The sequence below is a fragment of the Cuculus canorus genome, chromosome 9 (genome assembly GCF_017976375.1).
Source record: "Cuculus canorus isolate bCucCan1 chromosome 9, bCucCan1.pri, whole genome shotgun sequence".
Taxonomy (NCBI): Eukaryota; Metazoa; Chordata; class Aves; order Cuculiformes; family Cuculidae; genus Cuculus; species Cuculus canorus.
Window position 1 is genome coordinate 23,192,391 of NC_071409.1, and position 17,917 is coordinate 23,210,307.

The window sequence follows — 17,917 nt, forward strand, 5'->3', positions numbered from 1 at the left end:
GAAATGAATCAGAATAAAATGACACTTAAAAAAATTGCTGCAGCTGTTAATAGTGATAAAATTAATGCAAGAGTGAAAAGGTTCATTCTAGGATGTAATAAAGTATATAGACTGATAACTGAACTGATTATACAACAGTTCTAATTATTTGACAGTACAATAGATGAGATGTGTATACTGAACACACTGTCAATAAATTCTGTATTTCTTTGTGATGCTTTTTAGACATATTTTAATTCATATTTTCTGATTCCATAACTGGAAGTAAAATAAACCGAGTTATTTAAAGCCTCACTGTACAGCCTTTGGTGGAACTGTATGGGCCTGAGCACGTTTTAGCTCAGCCCTGCACAAAGACAGGGTGCACAGCACAGAGAAGCTGGCAGGGCCAGGGCCAGTGAGGAGCAGGGCCTTTGGCATCCCTGTTCATGACTATTGGAGCACTCAGACTGATGCTACAATAATGCAGTGTTTTCTCCACTGGAACAGGCTAACTCTGCACAGACACAGATGCAGCTGATTATCAATTGCACACTTCTCACATTGAGTACTTATTTCCCAGACACTCTCATCCTAGTCCTTAAATCCAGACTGGCAAAAGCGACCAAAGATTTAAATCATACTACATCCCCAAATTCTGCAAAGAAACAATGCAAAGTAAAAAGTTCTGCATGCTGCTTGCTATGCTTCTGACCTCAGGGAACCCTAAGGAGTAATTAACAACTCCACGCAACCAGACATACATTGAAACAACAATGCAGTTTTAGACAGCAGCAGTGACGGAAGGGGGAACCACATTTTTCACTCTCGCCCTTTCCACTCTCCATCATTAGCACTAGAGTAGATGGTGGTGGAGACCTGACAGCTTTATCACCCAAGCTGCCAGAATTTACAAAGCCTTCTTTAAATTCATGGCAGTGCCTGTAGACAGTCTTATAACTCCTGCAGCTCCTGGGTGAAAAGAGAAATTAAATGGAGCTGCGAAAACTCAAATGTCCTGATGAGTTACCATCTTGCACTTTAGATAACAGTTCCAGAGACATTTGCAAGGAAAGAAAAAAAATACTAAAAGCTTTAGCCCACATTAGAAGTGTAATTCCTGTAGGGTTTTTTTTCCAGGTAGGTAAGCAGTTATTGCCACTTTCTTACTTCTGCCTTATATGCCTATATAATGGCCTCATTAAGCGGTGCATGGTTGTTTCACTGAGAACGAATGAAAACAAGGCCAAGAGCATGCATGCAGCAGCACATCCAGGCTGGTGTGAAATCCACCCCCTTCACCCTTCCCCGGCCTGTTTAAAACAGCAGCTGTGCACATTCATAGTTATCTTCCTGTCTTGTTTCCTCTGGTCATTTACACCAGCCCACCGAGCACTCCCCAACTCAATTTTTCTGGTTCCACACTCCAGTCTTATATTGACTGCTACAAGTGTGACACGCAACACACAGTGAAGAATCACACAAATGTACTTGTGCGCTGTTTTCTTCCATCCTGGGATCTCCTTCTGCGCCCCTCATGCCATCCCTTTGCAGCTGGCAGGACAGCGAGGAGATGGTGACAGCAGGCTTGTCAGGCATCCTGCACAGCTCCTGAGAGTCTGGCTGCAGTACCAGCAGCACAGGAACCAGGGTATGATGGCAAAAGTACATAGTGACCTTCTCAAATACAGTGTATTGATTTTAAAGACTGATCTGGACGACCACAAATAAAGCTGATGTGGCTTGACAGGGCCGAAAAATAAACTCACATTCATCATTTTTTTCTACAGGCATGACCATAGACGTTGTGATTGTGTGCTCAGAAGAAATCGATAGCCTACAGGATTAATACTCACACCCATGCAAACCTGAGCCTCTCTTAAATGATTTGCAGATTAAGTCATTTCCTAAGCTGCCAGATCTCTGGCTCCCGCCAGCCTATAGAAAGTAAGGTCTTGCCCTTTAACACATTCCTAAAAAAGCCACCGATTTAGAGGAAGTATCATCCATCTTGACAACTACAACAATGCTGGCTTTTCTTTGAATACTGGATCCTCACTGGGAAGAGATGGTGAAATCTTTCAGTCCACATCACGTGGCCAAAGCCCATGTACTAAGTTCTGTAAGCAGATCTACCACTGCTAAAGTTCTCATGGAATTTTACGGTCTGCTTTTTATCTTGTTGATTTGGTATAAAGATGTACCATCTTTCTGAAGTGGTGCTAAAAATATACCAGTACCTGGACAGTTTAAAAGATACAAAGTCTGCCTGGATGGGTGGAAGCCCATGGAGAGCAACAAGAGCTTTCAGGGGTAACTCAAAGTACCTCAGTGACTTCAAAGAATATAATACTGAATTTAAGTGGGAGCAGACAGTGGCTGCACCTTGAGCTGAGGTAGGGTTTACTGTATTAGCACTGAAACAAGGTGGAGAAAACTGCAGTTGAGAATAAGTTTACAGCTGAAACATTTTAAAGTATTATTAGGATCCTATTCTCCTTCTGGTGACTTCAGAGAAGATCTGGCTCCCATAAGCGATGGGCTTTGTCCTATTCCTCTTGCAACTTGAGACTCTCTTAAGTGACAGCCTGGAATTTACAGGAAGCGTAAATTTCATAACTCAAAAATAGAGCCATGCATCAGGGCTTGCAAATAAAAACAGATATAAATTCCTTATCCTCTGATCAGTCCACTCATCAAATCCATCTCTCTCCAATTTAGAGAAGGATGGTGTGGGGGACCACATCAAGGGCTTTACAGCAGTCCAGATGGAATACCTCCATTGCTTTTCCTGTGTCCACTGTTGTGGTCACCGCATCATAGAAAGCCCCCAGGTTGGTCAGACAGACTCGCCCCTGGTGAAGCCATGGTGGCTGCCACTAACCCCCTCCCCAGCCTCCACGTGCTTTAGCATGGCTTCTAGAAGGAGCTGTTCCATGACCTTCCCAGCCATGGAGGTGAGGCTGACGGGTTGGTAGTTCCCAGGATCATCTTTTCTACCCCTTTTAAAAACGGGCACAATCATAGAATCATAGAATCACCAGGTTGAAAAAGACCTCTTGGATCATCGAGTCCAATCATTCCCATCTGCCACTAAACCATGTCCCTGAACACCTCATCTACCCGTCTTTTAAACACCCCCGGGGATGGGGACTCCACCACCTCTGCCGCTGCCCGATCACCCTTTCGGTGAAAATTTTTCTCCCGATATCCATTCTGACCCTCCCGTGGCGCAGCTTGAGGCCATTCCCCCTTGTCCTGTCCTGTCCCTGGGGAGCAGAGCCCAGCTCCCTCCTCTCCACACCCTCCTTCCAGGCAGTTGCAGAGAGCAGTGAGGTCTCCCCTCAGCCTCCTCTTCTCGAGGCTGAACACCCCCGGGGCCCTCAGCCGCTCCTCGTTACACTCCTTCTCCAGCCCCTTCAAATGTTGCCCTTCTTCCAGTCACCAGGGACTTCTGCTGGATGTGTCAGAAAAAGGCGAATTACGATGTTAATCGCGTTCTGCTGAAACCACCCCAACACCCCTCCATCCCTCCACCCTCCCCTCCGCCCCTCCCGGCCCAACATCACGGTACCTCGCTCCTCCCTTTCCTCCTCCCTTTCTTCCTCCCCTCCCTCCTCCTCTCCCTCCTTCCTTTCCTCCTCCTCTCCCTCCTTCCTTTCCTCCTCCTCCTCTCCCTCCTCCCTTTCCTCCTCCCTTTCTTCCTCCCCTCCCTCCTCCTCTCCCTCCTTCCTTTCCTCCTCCTCCTCCTCTCCCGCCTTCCTTTCCTCCTCCTCTCCCTCCTCCCTTTCCTCCTCCCTTTTCTCCTCCCTTTTCTCCTCCTCTCTCTCCTCCCTTTCCCTCTCCCCTCCCTCACCCCTCCCTCCTCCCCTTCCTCCTCCCTTTCCTCCCCCTCCTCTCCCTCCCCCCTCCCTCCTCCTCTTCCTCCTCCCTTTCCCCCTCCCCTTCCTCCCTTTTCTCCTCCCCTTCCCCTTCTTCTCCAGCCTCTTCCCCATCCCGGCTCCGCGTGTTCCCGTGCCCATGGAGTACCTGCCGGCTCGGGCTGCCCCCGCGCAGGGCAGCGTGTAAGCAGCGGGGCGGCATCGGGGCAGGCCTAAAGCGGGGCGGGGGCGGCTCTCCGGGCTGTAGCTTTAATGTCTGAGCAAGGAAAGGCTCCGGGGAACAGCTCTGCTGTTTGCCTGACCCTCCTGTTACGAGAGGAGTTGCTATTCTAAAGCAGACTTTCATCTAAGTAATAGTAGGTTTTGGAAGTTAGCCAGCGTGTCCCTCTGATCGCGTGGTTTCTTTCGAGCAGGGTTTTTTTCCAGGTGCTGTTCGTTCATTGAAGGTGATAACATCTTAGACTCGATGATCCGAGAGGTCTTTCCCACCCTGGTGATTCTATGAACATCTTGTGTTCAGTGTGATCTGTGCTGAAGAGATGATGCAGGAAATGTAACTTGGCTCAGAAGAGTATGGGTTAAATATATATTGTGAGAAATACTTATTCGCTGGTAAAATATTGAAAAGGACAATGACTTCGAGGCAAAGGCAATATTTTTATTTTACAATTCAGCGCTGAATCAGATGCCCTTCTAAAACAGCCATCCCATTTTACAAAAGCAGTTGATATACTAGTCTTAGACAAAGAACTGTGTCAAACTTATTAAATTAAATTAACCATTAAATTAAAGAATGATTATTTTTTTGGTTATCCAATCATGTCTAGAGACTTCCTTTAGGTTATCTCTTGACCTAAGACAACTACATCTTGCAAGACAATTAAGCATATCAATAAATTCTTGCAATAAGAGAGTGTTTATCCTTTCAGGTTATTCATCCATGTCTGCGTATTATCTCTTGATACAAGACAGATTTATATTACAAGATAATTAAGCATACAAACCAACTGCAGCAAAACTTATCGATTAATTCTCACGTATGCTTCTGGGTTTCATTCTTCATAGCCGTAATATTTGACGTGATTAAACTGTCACCAGAAAAATATGTGTATATCAATATGTGGGCAGGTGTCTTACGGTGCTGTGATCCCGCTTGCCTTTAGTTGTATGATGAGGCTAGATGAGGCTTTGAGCAACCTGGTCCAGTGGGAGGTGTCCCTGCCCATGGCAGGGGAGGTTGGAACTGGATGATCTTTAAGGTCCCTTCCAACCCAAACCATACTATGATTCTTCTTCTGGAATGACCTCTGCTTGTAGCCTTTCCCTAGCTCAAATGCAAGGTCAGCCAAAGAGCTGGCTCCAGATTAGTAAGAGTTTTGATTGTTGTGAAGTTCACAATAACATTAAATTTAGTCCTTGGAAAATAATAGAACGTGCATGAGGTTTCTGTGAAAATTGATACATGTGCGTGTAGGTGGAAAATATATTCTGTCCCCAGCTCTTGTCTGGCTGCACATGATTGATGGAGATCACTCCCTTGTGTTGCTCAGGCCTGATAAAGGGTGCTTGCTTTCTAAAACTCCAAAACGAGTCTTGGAGGATTGATTTGCCGGCATTTTCTGTATAATTTCCTATGTTCACTTCCAGCCTCTGCTGCCAATGTGGCGTGCCCATCCCACCCAACCCGGCCAACACCTGTGTGGGCTGCCTGCGGGCACAGGTGGACATCACCGAGGGCATCCCCAAGCAGGGCACCGTCTACTTCTGCAAGCAGTGTGGCAGGTGGGTGATCAGGGTGCTCCTCATCCTCCCAGGGGTCAGCAGGACACCTGCCAGCCCGCATCTTCTCCTAGGATTGGGGCATCAGGACTCTCTTCCTCTTCTCCTCCTGGTGGGCAGCAGAAGACACAGACAGACACACACCCCCGGGACTCATACACACTGCCTCCTCCTGAGGGGACAGCAGGACACAGAGACACATACACCGCCCGCCTCCTCCCGGGGAGCAGTGGTGGCAGGAGAGCAGGGCAGCCCCTGACAAAGTCACTGCTTTTCTGATTTTCCTCTGCGTTCCTGCATTTCCTCTCTTCTGGAAGTAGAAAGGTGTTGGTATGTAGAATCCAGGAGATGTAAATGAGTGAGTTTACGGAAAAAAAAGGTAGGCAGATTGGTGAGGAGGGCAGTAAAAGCATGAATGCGCTTGTAGTGTGTGAATATAATGTTTCGGGAAGCAAAACTTGTAGCTGCTTAATTAATGTTAAATCTGAAGCTTGATAGATAACTGCCCAGCTTTTCGGTGATTGAGTTTGCTGAAGCAGGTTCACATGCTGTGAAATGCTTCCTGTGCCATAGGTATCTTCAGCCTCCCGGCACCTGGATCCAGTGTGCCTTGGAATCAAGAGAGCTTCTTGCTTTGTGCCTTAAGAAAATCAAAGCTTCGCTGAGCAAGGTGAGCAGCTGGTCCTGTCGGTGTTTTTAACACCTGTACTGTGGTGCCTCTATGACATCCCGACTAAGGATGAAGCTTCCACGGAGATGTAAACAATATACAGTATGTGAACAAATGCAATCAGAGTAACTGTCTCTTGAAAGTGCTCTTATACACCCTACTTTCATTCAAAGTGACTCCCAAACAACAGCAATTGGCTTCTCCCAGTGCTCCTAAGAAGCAAAGGAAAGTAATAGATCTGGAAACCAAGGTGTATGTGGTGAAGCAGCATGAGGAAGGAAAAAGTGTTATTAAAATTGGCTGTGATCTAGGTTTGGCACATTCGACAAGGAATTGTGCAGTGTAATACTGTACAGTACTGTAAGAAATTTATATTAATGATTTTAAAGGCATCCTTCATTGTGCTGGCATTGAGTTGTCTTAAACAACCCCTCTGCCTCATTTCTCGAGACAAGAGAAGGTAGAAAACTTAAGCTCCGTGGTGCAGCTGGTAACTACAGTACATTACAATTGTATTATTACAGTATTAATGTTGTTATTAATATATTGCTGTAATTACTGTATTTCAATTATTAATTGATGTGATGTGTGTGTACTATGCTCGTGTTAGTTTTGGTTACTGGAGGTTAGATTAGCTTAGGGTGGGTTATGTCGGGTCGGGTGTATATCTCAACTTGCTTAATGATGGAATCGGATAACAGATAACAGTGCTCTATTTCAAACCATACGAGATTGTTAGCGAGGCACGAAAATGTGAGTACAGGTGCTGGTAGTAGCCAAGTTCTTCTTGTTCTTTCCCACGGGCAGGTGCGTCTGATTGATGCCGGCTTTATTTGGACCGAACCACATTCTAAGAGACTGAAGCTGAAACTGACGGTTCAGAAAGAGGTAACTGGAGGATTGTGAGTTCTGCGTGTGGCTTTTTAAAAGCTTTCATGGCAAACAGTATGATTTTACTTATTTTTTATTATTATTACATTCTAGATGAGTGGTTCTCTCATAAAATCCATCATGTGTTTATTGGGTTATCTTGAAAGAATATTAATTTCAGTCTGCCTAAATTCTGTCATTGAAGTGTCTTTCATCACTGTTCGAAGAAGTTTATCAGCTGTTCAGTGATATTGGGGAAAATACCTCTGATATTTGTGATCTGAATATTGCTGTATGTCGCCTGGTGTAATATGGAAGTTATTTCAGAATGTTGGGGTACAGTAGCTTTCTGCCTTGACAGGGCTGATGAGGAAACCTTTTTAAACTTTTCTTTTGCAGGTGCTAAATGGAGCAGTTCTTCAACAAGCGTTTGTCGTGGAATATATAGTTCAGTCTCAAATGTGTGATGACTGTCACAGGATTGAAGCTAAGGATTTCTGGAAAGCTGTAGTGCAAGTCAGACAAAAGGTAAAGGCAAACTGATCTTTTATTTGTTTGTGGCAGAACAATCAGGCAGACAAATCTTTTGGGTGAATTTTTTATTTTCATAGAAAAAGGTGTACTCACACGTATGCTGCCATTGTAATACATTTTGTAATACATTTTGCGTTCACATTGGGGTTTTTTCTTACTGATCTTAGCTTAGAAAAACTTTCTCTCTGCCATCCAGCATTATTTGCATATTCTTTTTAAATGATGGCTGGCAGGAGGATCTTGCATGAATTACTAAATATCCTTCTGTATTTTAGGGCAGTGTTAGAAACAATGGTCCAGATGGTTTATAAATATTTGGATCTTCTTTAAAGAAAGCAGTATGTAGCAAACAGTTACACCAAAATGAAAAACAGAAGCTTTAAGTGATTTATTATAAATAGAGCACATCTCTGAAATCTTTTTGCTAACTTGGACTTTGGACTGTTCCTTCTCTAGATGGTCTCTTCATAGAAATATTTATACTTCAAGGACACTGTGCTTGCATTAGATGGTTCTTAAGTAACCTTGATAATTTTATCTTTGGTTTTAGACTCTGCATAAGAAGACTTTCTTCTATTTGGAGCAGCTGATTTTAAAACACAAGCTTCATCATAATACACTTCGTATCAAAGAAATCCATGGTAAGTGAGTGACTCGTTTTCTTTGTCTTGAGGTAGAAAGGACTAATCTGTTTTATATTGCAAGAGTGCTTGTGGTAGTAGCAGATTACTGAGCCCATGTATTGTATTTGGAGAAAAGACATCGTACTGGAAATGGATATGTTCATCAATGTTTCTTCTCTTTAAGATGGCCTGGATTTCTATTATTCTTCAAAGCAACAGGCCCAGAAGATGGTAGACTTTCTTCAGTGCACAGTTCCATCTAGGTACATCGTTTATGTTCATTGCCTTAAATAATCATAAGCTTTTGGGAAATGTCTTCTATCCTTCATGGTTAAAGAATTTTGTAAGTGAAAGTGTAAAGAACCTGTGTTCCAGTTTAAACAGACAAAATCCCTTCTAGAGAAGTCCCACGTTTTCCACTTAGCCGTTGTAAAACTAACCTTTGTGCATTTTTCGGTTGCCTTAATTTTTGTATTTGTAGTACTTAGCTGTGTGCTTAAGTTGCTGTACTTTGTGCTGATTATCTCCTGTTGCAAGAAATCTTCCTGCCTGAAGGTTCTATTTTTATGTTTTATAGGTCAAAATCATCCCAACGTTTGATCTCACATGACGTTCATAGCAATGTCTACAATTACAAAAGCACTTTCTCTGTGGAAATTGTTCCAATCTGCAAGGTACCTTCCCTCTGTCTCACCTTCAGGGTATCGTGTGAAGTGGGTGGAGTTTGGATTTGATGATGGAGGCCTTGTTTATTGTGTGTTTGGGGGAGTGGAGGGGCCTACTCCCCACAAAACATGGAAAGGGCAGATAGCAGCTATCTTGAGGAAGTTATTGCGTGTTATTGGGCAAAAAAACGCAAACACAACTTAAAAAATTATTTAAATTTCTCAAAAGACTTGTTCAAAAATTAAGGAAATGTGAGTGTAAATTGTTTTCTCTTTGTCTGCAGGACAACGTTGTGTGTCTGTCACCAAAACTGGCGCAGAGTCTTGGTAACATGAGCCAGATCTGTGTGTGCATTAGAGTAACAAGCACCATCCGCCTCATCGACCCTAGCACGCTGCAGAGTAAGTCAGGCGTCCTTCTCCACCCTGTGGCAGCATTTGGTCTTCCTGTGGGCACAATTCTTTTTGTTTTGTTTTCGTGACATCTTCTGGTTTTAGAGCCTGGTATTGTGATGTGTCTGTACAATCACTGCCGTAGAAATTTAGTAGCAAACTAAGGCATAGTTCTATAAGTTCTCTTGATTTCCATCGTTTCTTAGGCAAAATGCACAGGGTCAGTATTAAGTTCATGGATGTTCTAGATCTCTGATAAGCGCTTAAGTTTATCAGATACATTCCTCTACAATTTGATGGCATCTAGGTTTTCTCTGGATTATTCAGTACTAGAAGCACTGTGCTTTGATTTGTTTTGCTGGTAAGCTTTACCAGCAAATACCTCTAATAAGGATACATCCAGGGCAGTGATTCCTGTGGATAAAAAGGTCTGTGCTTCAGACACATGATCTATGATTTGACTGCCATGGGTCAACTGGGTCAACTGCCCTTAGAACCATAGAATCACCAGATTGGAAAAGACCTCTTGGATATCGAGTCACATGAGTTTGCAGTATGGGTCACATCCTAAATACTTGTGTAGCAGTAATAAACTTGAACAAAATGCATTTAGCAGTTGTCTTATTTTTGGCAAATGCTTCCTTTTAATTTCTTTACAAGAAATTCTCTGCCTTGTGATTGCCTATGCCGCTGGTTTTTTTCCAGTTGCTGAAATCGATGGAAACACCTACTGGCGCCACCCTTTCAACAGTTTGTTCCACCCAAAACAACTGGAGGAATTTATCATTATTGATATCAATAGGGTTCAAGAAAAGAAAAAAGTTGCGGGTGCAGGAGCAATATCAAACAAGGTAAGAATTCCTCTATTTGGTTCAGTGTTCTGGCCTTTCCTCTTCCCTCTCTCCCCTGTCCAGCTGAACTCATGTTTTGAATCATTCTACCTTGCAAAGTCAGATGGATGCTTTTCCTTGTCTTACATCTGGCAAAGGTTCTTCTCAGGATGGTGTGGACAGTGCTTTGGTTTGGAAATTGCACAAGCATGATGTGAATTCCACTTTTTTCTGCTGAAGAGTTTAAACTACTTGTTACTATCATTATTGGAATTATTTTTATATTAGTTTTGCAAGTCTTCAATTATTAAATTGTTTATGAAATGTAGAAGCATTTCTATTTAATCAGAATTAATGAATCAGTACCAGACGTTTTCTTCTTGGTCAAAAGCTGTATGTGGTTGAAAGTTACAGAGTAAAAACCCCACCAAAACTCAGGTGTAGTTATAGAAACAGCCTTCGTGGAATTCTTGGGAAAAGCGGTTGGCATATCCATTTTCTTACTTTTGTAAAGGTGAGAAATGAGGAGTAGGAAGACATACATTGGATGCTTGATGTAGAAATACAAGTTCAATTACAAATGCAATTTAAAACAGTAATATAGCAGTGCAAATGTTCTAACAGCACAGCAAGTTAAGCTTCATTTGATTACAAGAGCGTTTTCTTTTGCATTCCTCAAGCATACACTTGCTGAAGCCTGGGTACAGAAAACCTCAGAACTGAATACGGATCATCAGTATTTCTGCTCTACTCACTTGGGGCACATTCTGAATCCCGGCGACCTTGTCTTGGGGTCAGTTCTGTTTCTTGTTTTTTATTAAATTATTTAATGACTGAATTCTCTGGATTCTCCGCAGGTTTATGTATTATCAAGGAAGTCTTGAACTGTTCTGATTTCTAAGTGAAATCAGTAAAAAGGAATGGAATCTTTCATCTTGACCGTGAAGATATGGTCCTAATGCCGGAAATCTTTTTTTTTTTTTTTTTTCCTAGCTCAAATCATCTTGGGAAAAGGGCTCTTAGTAATGTGAGAGCTCAAGGGTTGACTTTGGAGTGCCAATTGGAATAACAGTTTAAACAGAAATAAATTAGAGGGATTTTTAAAATACCAGGCAAGGTCTGATTGTTTCATAGTGACTATTCTATGCAGCAACGACAAAAGTGAATTTTTTTGTAAGATTGGGCAAATTAGGTGATCCTCAAAAAGGCGTAAACATGGGTGTTATTGGAGCTGCTGTAAGCAAACTGAGTGGGTATCGCTTTTGGTTCGGGAGGCTGGGGGTGCTACTGGACAGAATTTGGCAACAGCAGTATCTGACAGTTATTCAGAGTTATATCAGCTGTGTATTGATGTGGATTTTTTTTTTTATTTGCTCTATTTCGTATGGAAACATTTACCTTTCTCAGGAGCTGTAACTTACACTATGCTGCTCTTTTATACAAACAGAGGATATATTGACTTCAATTTTGTAGACTTACATAGAACGGTAGGATAAAAATGCCTGTTTTCATTTCAGATTCGACTTGGCAAACTGCAACTTAAATGACGAGTTTGCGAATAAGATGAACCAACACCATATCCCTGATGTGGTAAGACCATGTGTAAACTTTGTAAACGTACAAAGTGTCTGAATTACCCAAGAGTATTAGGGAATATGATTTAATAAGGAATACTCAATAGTTCCATAGTGCCAAAGAAGAGGGGGTATTAATACTGGGATTTGAATAGCATCTCATTTTGAGAATGATTTTCTTACTACTTCAGTTTGTGTGTGGTGGTTAAATAATACATTTACTTTACCTTTCCTTACTTTTTGTTTCTGTTCAAATCACTTTGCACTGTGGTGAAAACTGTTACAGCTTCAGCCTGTCTGCCTCTTCAGGACATTGTACAAAGTGTTTGGAAACTTTCAAATTGACAAATTCTGTATTGACAACTTCTGAGCGCCAGACCAACTCTACTGTTTCTTCAGCTGAGTTTACAGTTTCCCAAGTCTAGACTTGGGTGTTGTTTTGGATGTTGAAAGAGTGTCATCGGTGGTATTGAAGGTGTGTGCGCATGTGTAAATACTTGCTGTTTCTCACTGTAGGTATTAATAAAGAAGAACTATGACCGTACCAAACGCCAGCGTCGCAGGAACTGGAAGCTAAAAGAGCTAGAAAGGGACAGAGAAGGCACAGATACAGATGATGAAAGGTTCAGTATCTTCCATGAAGCTTTCCAGTCCCTCCTACCCAGGATACTGTGCCAAGTCTAGAAATATCCTTTCTGGGTTTCTGCTGAGGATGAACCCAGCATTAATGCCTAAGCTGCTGGTTTTGTCTGAGTGTGATGCTTGCTCATACGACATGTTGATGCCAGTGTGCTTCGAAGAGCAGTTATCTCTTTTTCCCCCTTTCCCTAGCGACAGAAGTGCTTTAAGCATCTGCACTTTATTTATGCTTATCCTGTCTTGACTGCCAAGTTTTCAGGAAATGGGGAAGGAGGTGGAATCAGACTGAATCCTGAAATCTTGAAGATAACTGCATTTTTTTCAGATTTAATGTTGCAAAATACAAAAACCTATTCTTATGTTTTTTCCAAGGAGAGCTTAAGTCACAAGACCAGTGAGTGATACTGGAAGAATTGTGCCTGCAGCTTACAGTTAGTTTCTGTCTAGCTAAAGTTTTCACTTCAGTGAAAACGTGCTTTTCACTGGTTTGTTCAGTGACGAAGCTGATACAGCACTGGCAGATTCTAAATAATGAATGAAATTACGAAATAACTGAGTAGAAAAAATGAGGCAATTAGAGTTAAATGAGGCCAGGCAAGTTGAACAAATTCTTTTGAAAATAAGAGGACTAATTTAAAATAAAAGCAGAAGGAATGAGTTGGAAATGTGGGAATGTCTCAGAGGACTCATCTAAAGGACCACAGACTGCAATCCTTCCTTCGAGCACTGTTTCTTTGATTTTATTTTGGTTTATAAATCTGCATAAATCTGAAGGAGTGAATACATTAAACATCTTTTACAGACAATACCAGGACTTCCTTGAAGATCTCGAGGAGGATGAAGCCATAAGGAAGAATGTCAACATTTACAGAAGTAAGGCTTTTTTGAACCATTTAATTGCATGTAACTAGATCATGGCTATTGGAGTGAAAATATTTTTACTGAAGTTCTGTATTTGGATTCTTTTGAACTACTCGTGCCTGGAGAAATGCTGTAATGTACTAGCTTCGGGTATCCAGTGTATTTCATATGCGCTGAATAGATGGTGATGGGGTTTGTTTGCTTGCCTTTAACATGAGAGAGAGAGAGGTTTTTTCTCCTGCACACGAAACCTCTGCTGGGTGAAGGATTTGGTACGTAATTCAGCATCTTCCATGAGGGCAGTTACTATGGGATTGTTGGTTTTTAGGAGGGCTCTGTCAGGGCTGGTTGGGTTTTTTTTCCCCTTCCTTCCCTCCCTGGGGTTGTTCAGAGGGATTTGAGTTTGATTTCTTTGCTTAGCTGTTTGTTGGTATTTTTTCCTATTGCATTTTTAGATGCAGATGTTCCAGTGGAGAGCGACACAGATGATGATGGTCCTCCACGAATCAGTCTGGCTGAAATGCTAGAGGATCTTCATATTTCTGAGGATGCCACCGGTGGGGAGGGAGCAACTATGATGACAGAATAAAAATAGTGCATTAAAACAATGCAATTAAATATTCCTTTGGTAAGGAAAAGGTACCCTAAACATAAGTAGACATTACATGGTCGTGAAAAATAATGTGATAACTAGCACTATACCCCTTAGTAATGATCCTGAATTTATGTTTTATATGTAATTCTTATAGAGAATTATCAATTTAAATTAAATTTCTGGTAAAAGTATCACAATATAAGTTCCACCCATCACTGAGCGCTCTCTCCTTGCGGCTTCTGCAGTGTGCAGACCAGCTGACTGGTTTATATATTGGTAGTAATAATCGTCTTGTGTGGAAGACAACTGATAAAGAAGGATGTCCAGAAGGAGAGGGTTTATTCTAGTTTGCTAGGTTTGTACCTACTGTTTATTGCTTATTTCTTCACACGGGAAGGACTTTTCCCGTCTTAAATCTTTTTGGTGCAATGGTTTGAAGCCTTTTATGATATTACTAGGTTATTCTGTATAATAAGAATGTATCCTCTGTTCCTTTGGTAAGGGAACTCCAAATAAAGATACGTACACAAGAAAACTTTCCTGTAAATGAATTGAAGATGCAGTCTGTGATCGGAAAATTGGAAACTTCTGTCAAGTATAATGAATATTCTGTTGTACTAATTCTGTGTCTGTATCAATGGATTAAAAGCACTATGCGTAATATCTAATTAATACACCAGGTATGAACTATTAAAAAACTACACAGGTATTTTTGGGCCATCGTTATTTAGTTAGCTTTAAAATCACATCTCTCTCTACTGTAAGCCCAGAGAGGACGTAAGTGGTGTAGGAGTACGTTGCATACATTCATCTGGTTTTAGTTCACTTTACTGCATAAAGGTGGTTCAACAGATATTTTACTAATATTTTATGTTTTGACTCAATATAAGTATGGAAGTGCACAGAAAGAGTAGTTTTGCTGCTGCATTTTTTTACTTCAGGAAAAACATATTCAAAATAAATGACATATTTAAAGGAGACAAATACTAATAGTGTAAAGTTAGAAAAAATAGAGATGTGTAGGAGCATTCGTCTAATGGGCTATTAATGATTCCTCTATTAGGGATCTGTGTAGCTCAAATGAGAGCTACACATAGTATCTTACCGTTTCTATGCTTGTAAGAAATACACAGGGTTGAAAACTTGTTTCTCTGTAGTGTCAGCTGAGGCGGTGTCTGGAGCACTTCTCTGTTTTGCTGTACTTCACAGCTTTTCAAGGCCTCCAAGAAAGGTTATGAAATAATTAAGGAGAGAGCAGCGTTCGGCCTGCTGCCGGGTGAGAGAAAAGCTTGCCTTATTCCTTAAATGTAATCTTTTGCCCGAGCGTTTCCACAGTGGTGTGAATCTGCTGGATTTCCAGCTTACTGTCTGAGCCCGGGCCGTATGCCATGGAAGGCGAAGGTATTCATGATTGTAGGAGGGAAAAAATGGGAATTTGGAAAGGTGGTTTTGACATAAGGAACCTCTAAGGTGTCTATTGGCATTATCAGCAGCTCAGCCATCCCTCAGTTCTTCTGCTGTGTCTTTGGGTCACACCAAGCTCTTGAGCTTCCGCTCTCAGCGTTGTGTTTCTTTTAACTATTTAGAAGAGCAATTAAGAAAAATCAATCAAGCTACTGCAACTAAAGGTACAATTTATCTAATCACAGTAGTTTATTTCAGTATAGGAAAGGTATAAAATTGCTTAAAATACAAGAAGACAGCTGTGTAGCTAACCAGAAATATCACTACAGTAAAAACATTAATTTATTATACACATTTTACAGCAGCTATACTTGCCAGTAGTGTTGGGGTGATGCAGATAAACTCAATTCTAGTGACCGTGTGGCCAAATCTGTGAAAACTGAAGAACTAGTGTGTAACCTGTAGCCAACAAGTGCATTAGTGACTGGATGTGGTTTGGGTTGTGATTTTTCTGACAGGTAGAAATGATCAAGCTTTCATCTTGTATTGTTTGCCAGTAAGCTTCCTGTTGTTGGCAGGTGAAGGAAGTGGTGGAATAAAAGCTCATTTTAAACTGTCCTGTTTTGGATCAACAGTTTTGCTTCCTTTCTAATGTTTTCCTTCATCATGCCTTGCAGTAATTTCAGATTTTCAGATGCTGTTGCGTCCGTCATCCTGTTTGTTACTGGAGATGTCCCTCTTCCTTATCCCCCACTGTGATCTGTTGCCAGTGCGCATTAGGTTTCAAACATTTTTCAGCAGAGTCTTGTCTAGAAAGGTCTCACGCTACAGCTGCTGGGCAAACAAGTCTTCAATCTTAAGTCTACTGCTTGGCTTTTTGTGCATTTGTTTGCTCGCTAGCAACGGCTTTCCAAGGCACGAGTGAGCTGTGTGTACTTGAAACCAAAGTTAGTTCTAATTTTAGGTTCTTGAGTTTACAGTGTCCCTTTAACATTTAAAGAGCTGGGAGCCAGAAGAGGCTTAGCTGATGTATTGGCAAATGAAATGTTAGCCAAGGTCTTCTCACTGCCTCTGGGTAAGTAATTTGACAAAAGGTACTTAATTCACAATAGATAAAAAGGCTGCCTCTTGCCCTGCATCTCCCTGAAAATCTGCCTGTGGATTGAGCCACAGCTTAAAGCTCCTCTCCTTTTACACAGACAGACATTGCCTGGGGATTTTAAGTCATAGCTGCTTCACGATTAATTTGATTTTAATGTATTTTGAATCGGAAGGGTTGAAATGTAATGTCCATCTAGTTTACGTGGGGAGGAGATGGGTTTCTTAGAGATGTGAATACATGCATGTGTGTGTACTGGCTTTGACCCAGAGGAGATGCAATAGTGAGTACCAAGCAGTAGCAGTTTGTAGTCATTTCTGACTATTAACGCAGATGTAAAAGGGTTGTCTGAGGTAGTTAAATTTGCTGATTAAATTTGAAGTGTACTTGCCACAGGTAGTAAGCCAAAAAAAAGAAAAAGCAGCCCAGCCCACTGATAAGATTCTGTTTCAGCAGAAAAGAGAAGTTTTGTCCTCCAAAACAGTCAACATTCTGTTCTTTCAGAAGCAAAGCTTCTTTTACAGTGAGGAACCAAATAAGGCTTCACACAGCCTTTCTGCCCTGTTACTGGAGCTTCCTTGGCAAGGAATGGTGGGAAGAAATACTTGAGCTAAGGCAGTTTCACTGTTCCCGCTAGTGAATTACTGGTGGGGAGAATGGAGATAGAGAAAATGCAAGACTGAATTTAAACTCTGAGGTTTTAGTGCTGAATTTTCATTTTGCTTAGTGCATCACTTCTTTTGGAGGCTCAGTTGCCTCAGTGAACAGCATGAGGAGCAGTCCTTGTGGGCATTGGGTGTATTGGTGTGATTCTAGATGATTTTATTGAAATTCAAAGTTCTGTTTAAAAAAAATTTGAGTTTCCTTTTGTCAAGGTAGAAGCTGTTACAGCCCGGGAAACGCTGCCTGCACCGAAGCTGCTATGAATCTGCTGTGGGTCAATACTGTTGTACAAACTTATTTCTCTTCTAATACTGAAATGTGTTCAAGATGGAACATGAAGTTCTGGGTGTCTTGTAAAGAGCTTTCTAGGAAGGCCAAATACACTTTGCTTGAAAGGCTGCATTGTCCTGGCGAGAGGCACAGGTCTCGCTTCTATCGGGAGGCATCCACAGCGGCAGGCACTTGCCCGTTCTTCTTTAGAAGTTCCCATAGAAAAATTGAGATGTGCCTGCGATTAAGGTGATAGTCCACCTGATGTCACTATTCCTTCATGTTAATGGTCCTAAAAGCAACCTGTTCAGCTGTTCAAAAGACAAGTTGGCTATAAACTCTGAAAAGCTTATTTCTGCCAATGTAGTTTCTAATATTTTCATTTCAGTTTAAAATAACGCTGACCTTGGGAAAAATAAGGGAAAAGCTGCTTTGATCTCGATGTTAGAGGACTCACTCCTGGCAATCTGCTGCTCCTGCCAGCACATCCACTCTACTTATGCTTTGTCGAGGCCACTTATGTTAGCTGCATTCTCCCAGAACAGTTAAATATAGGGGTGAGAAGAACATGTTGGGTTTCAGAGGGAT

General features: G+C 41.7%; 1 protein-coding gene across 1 annotated transcript; it reads left to right on the plus strand.

The window, feature by feature from the left end:
* The first annotated feature begins 3,912 nt into the window (after positions 1–3,912).
* NMD3 (NMD3 ribosome export adaptor) lies at positions 3,913–14,565 on the plus strand. Its single transcript, XM_009564908.2, has 15 exons — positions 3,913–4,043; positions 5,508–5,642; positions 6,213–6,309; positions 7,117–7,197; positions 7,579–7,707; positions 8,264–8,354; positions 8,521–8,599; positions 8,914–9,010; positions 9,286–9,403; positions 10,100–10,245; positions 10,905–11,017; positions 11,742–11,814; positions 12,315–12,421; positions 13,240–13,310; positions 13,754–14,565. The coding sequence occupies exons 1-15, from the start codon at positions 4,000–4,002 to the stop codon at positions 13,885–13,887; spliced, it is 1,515 nt and encodes a 504-aa protein (XP_009563203.2). The 5' UTR covers positions 3,913–3,999; the 3' UTR covers positions 13,888–14,565.
* The last annotated feature ends 3,352 nt before the right edge of the window (positions 14,566–17,917 follow it).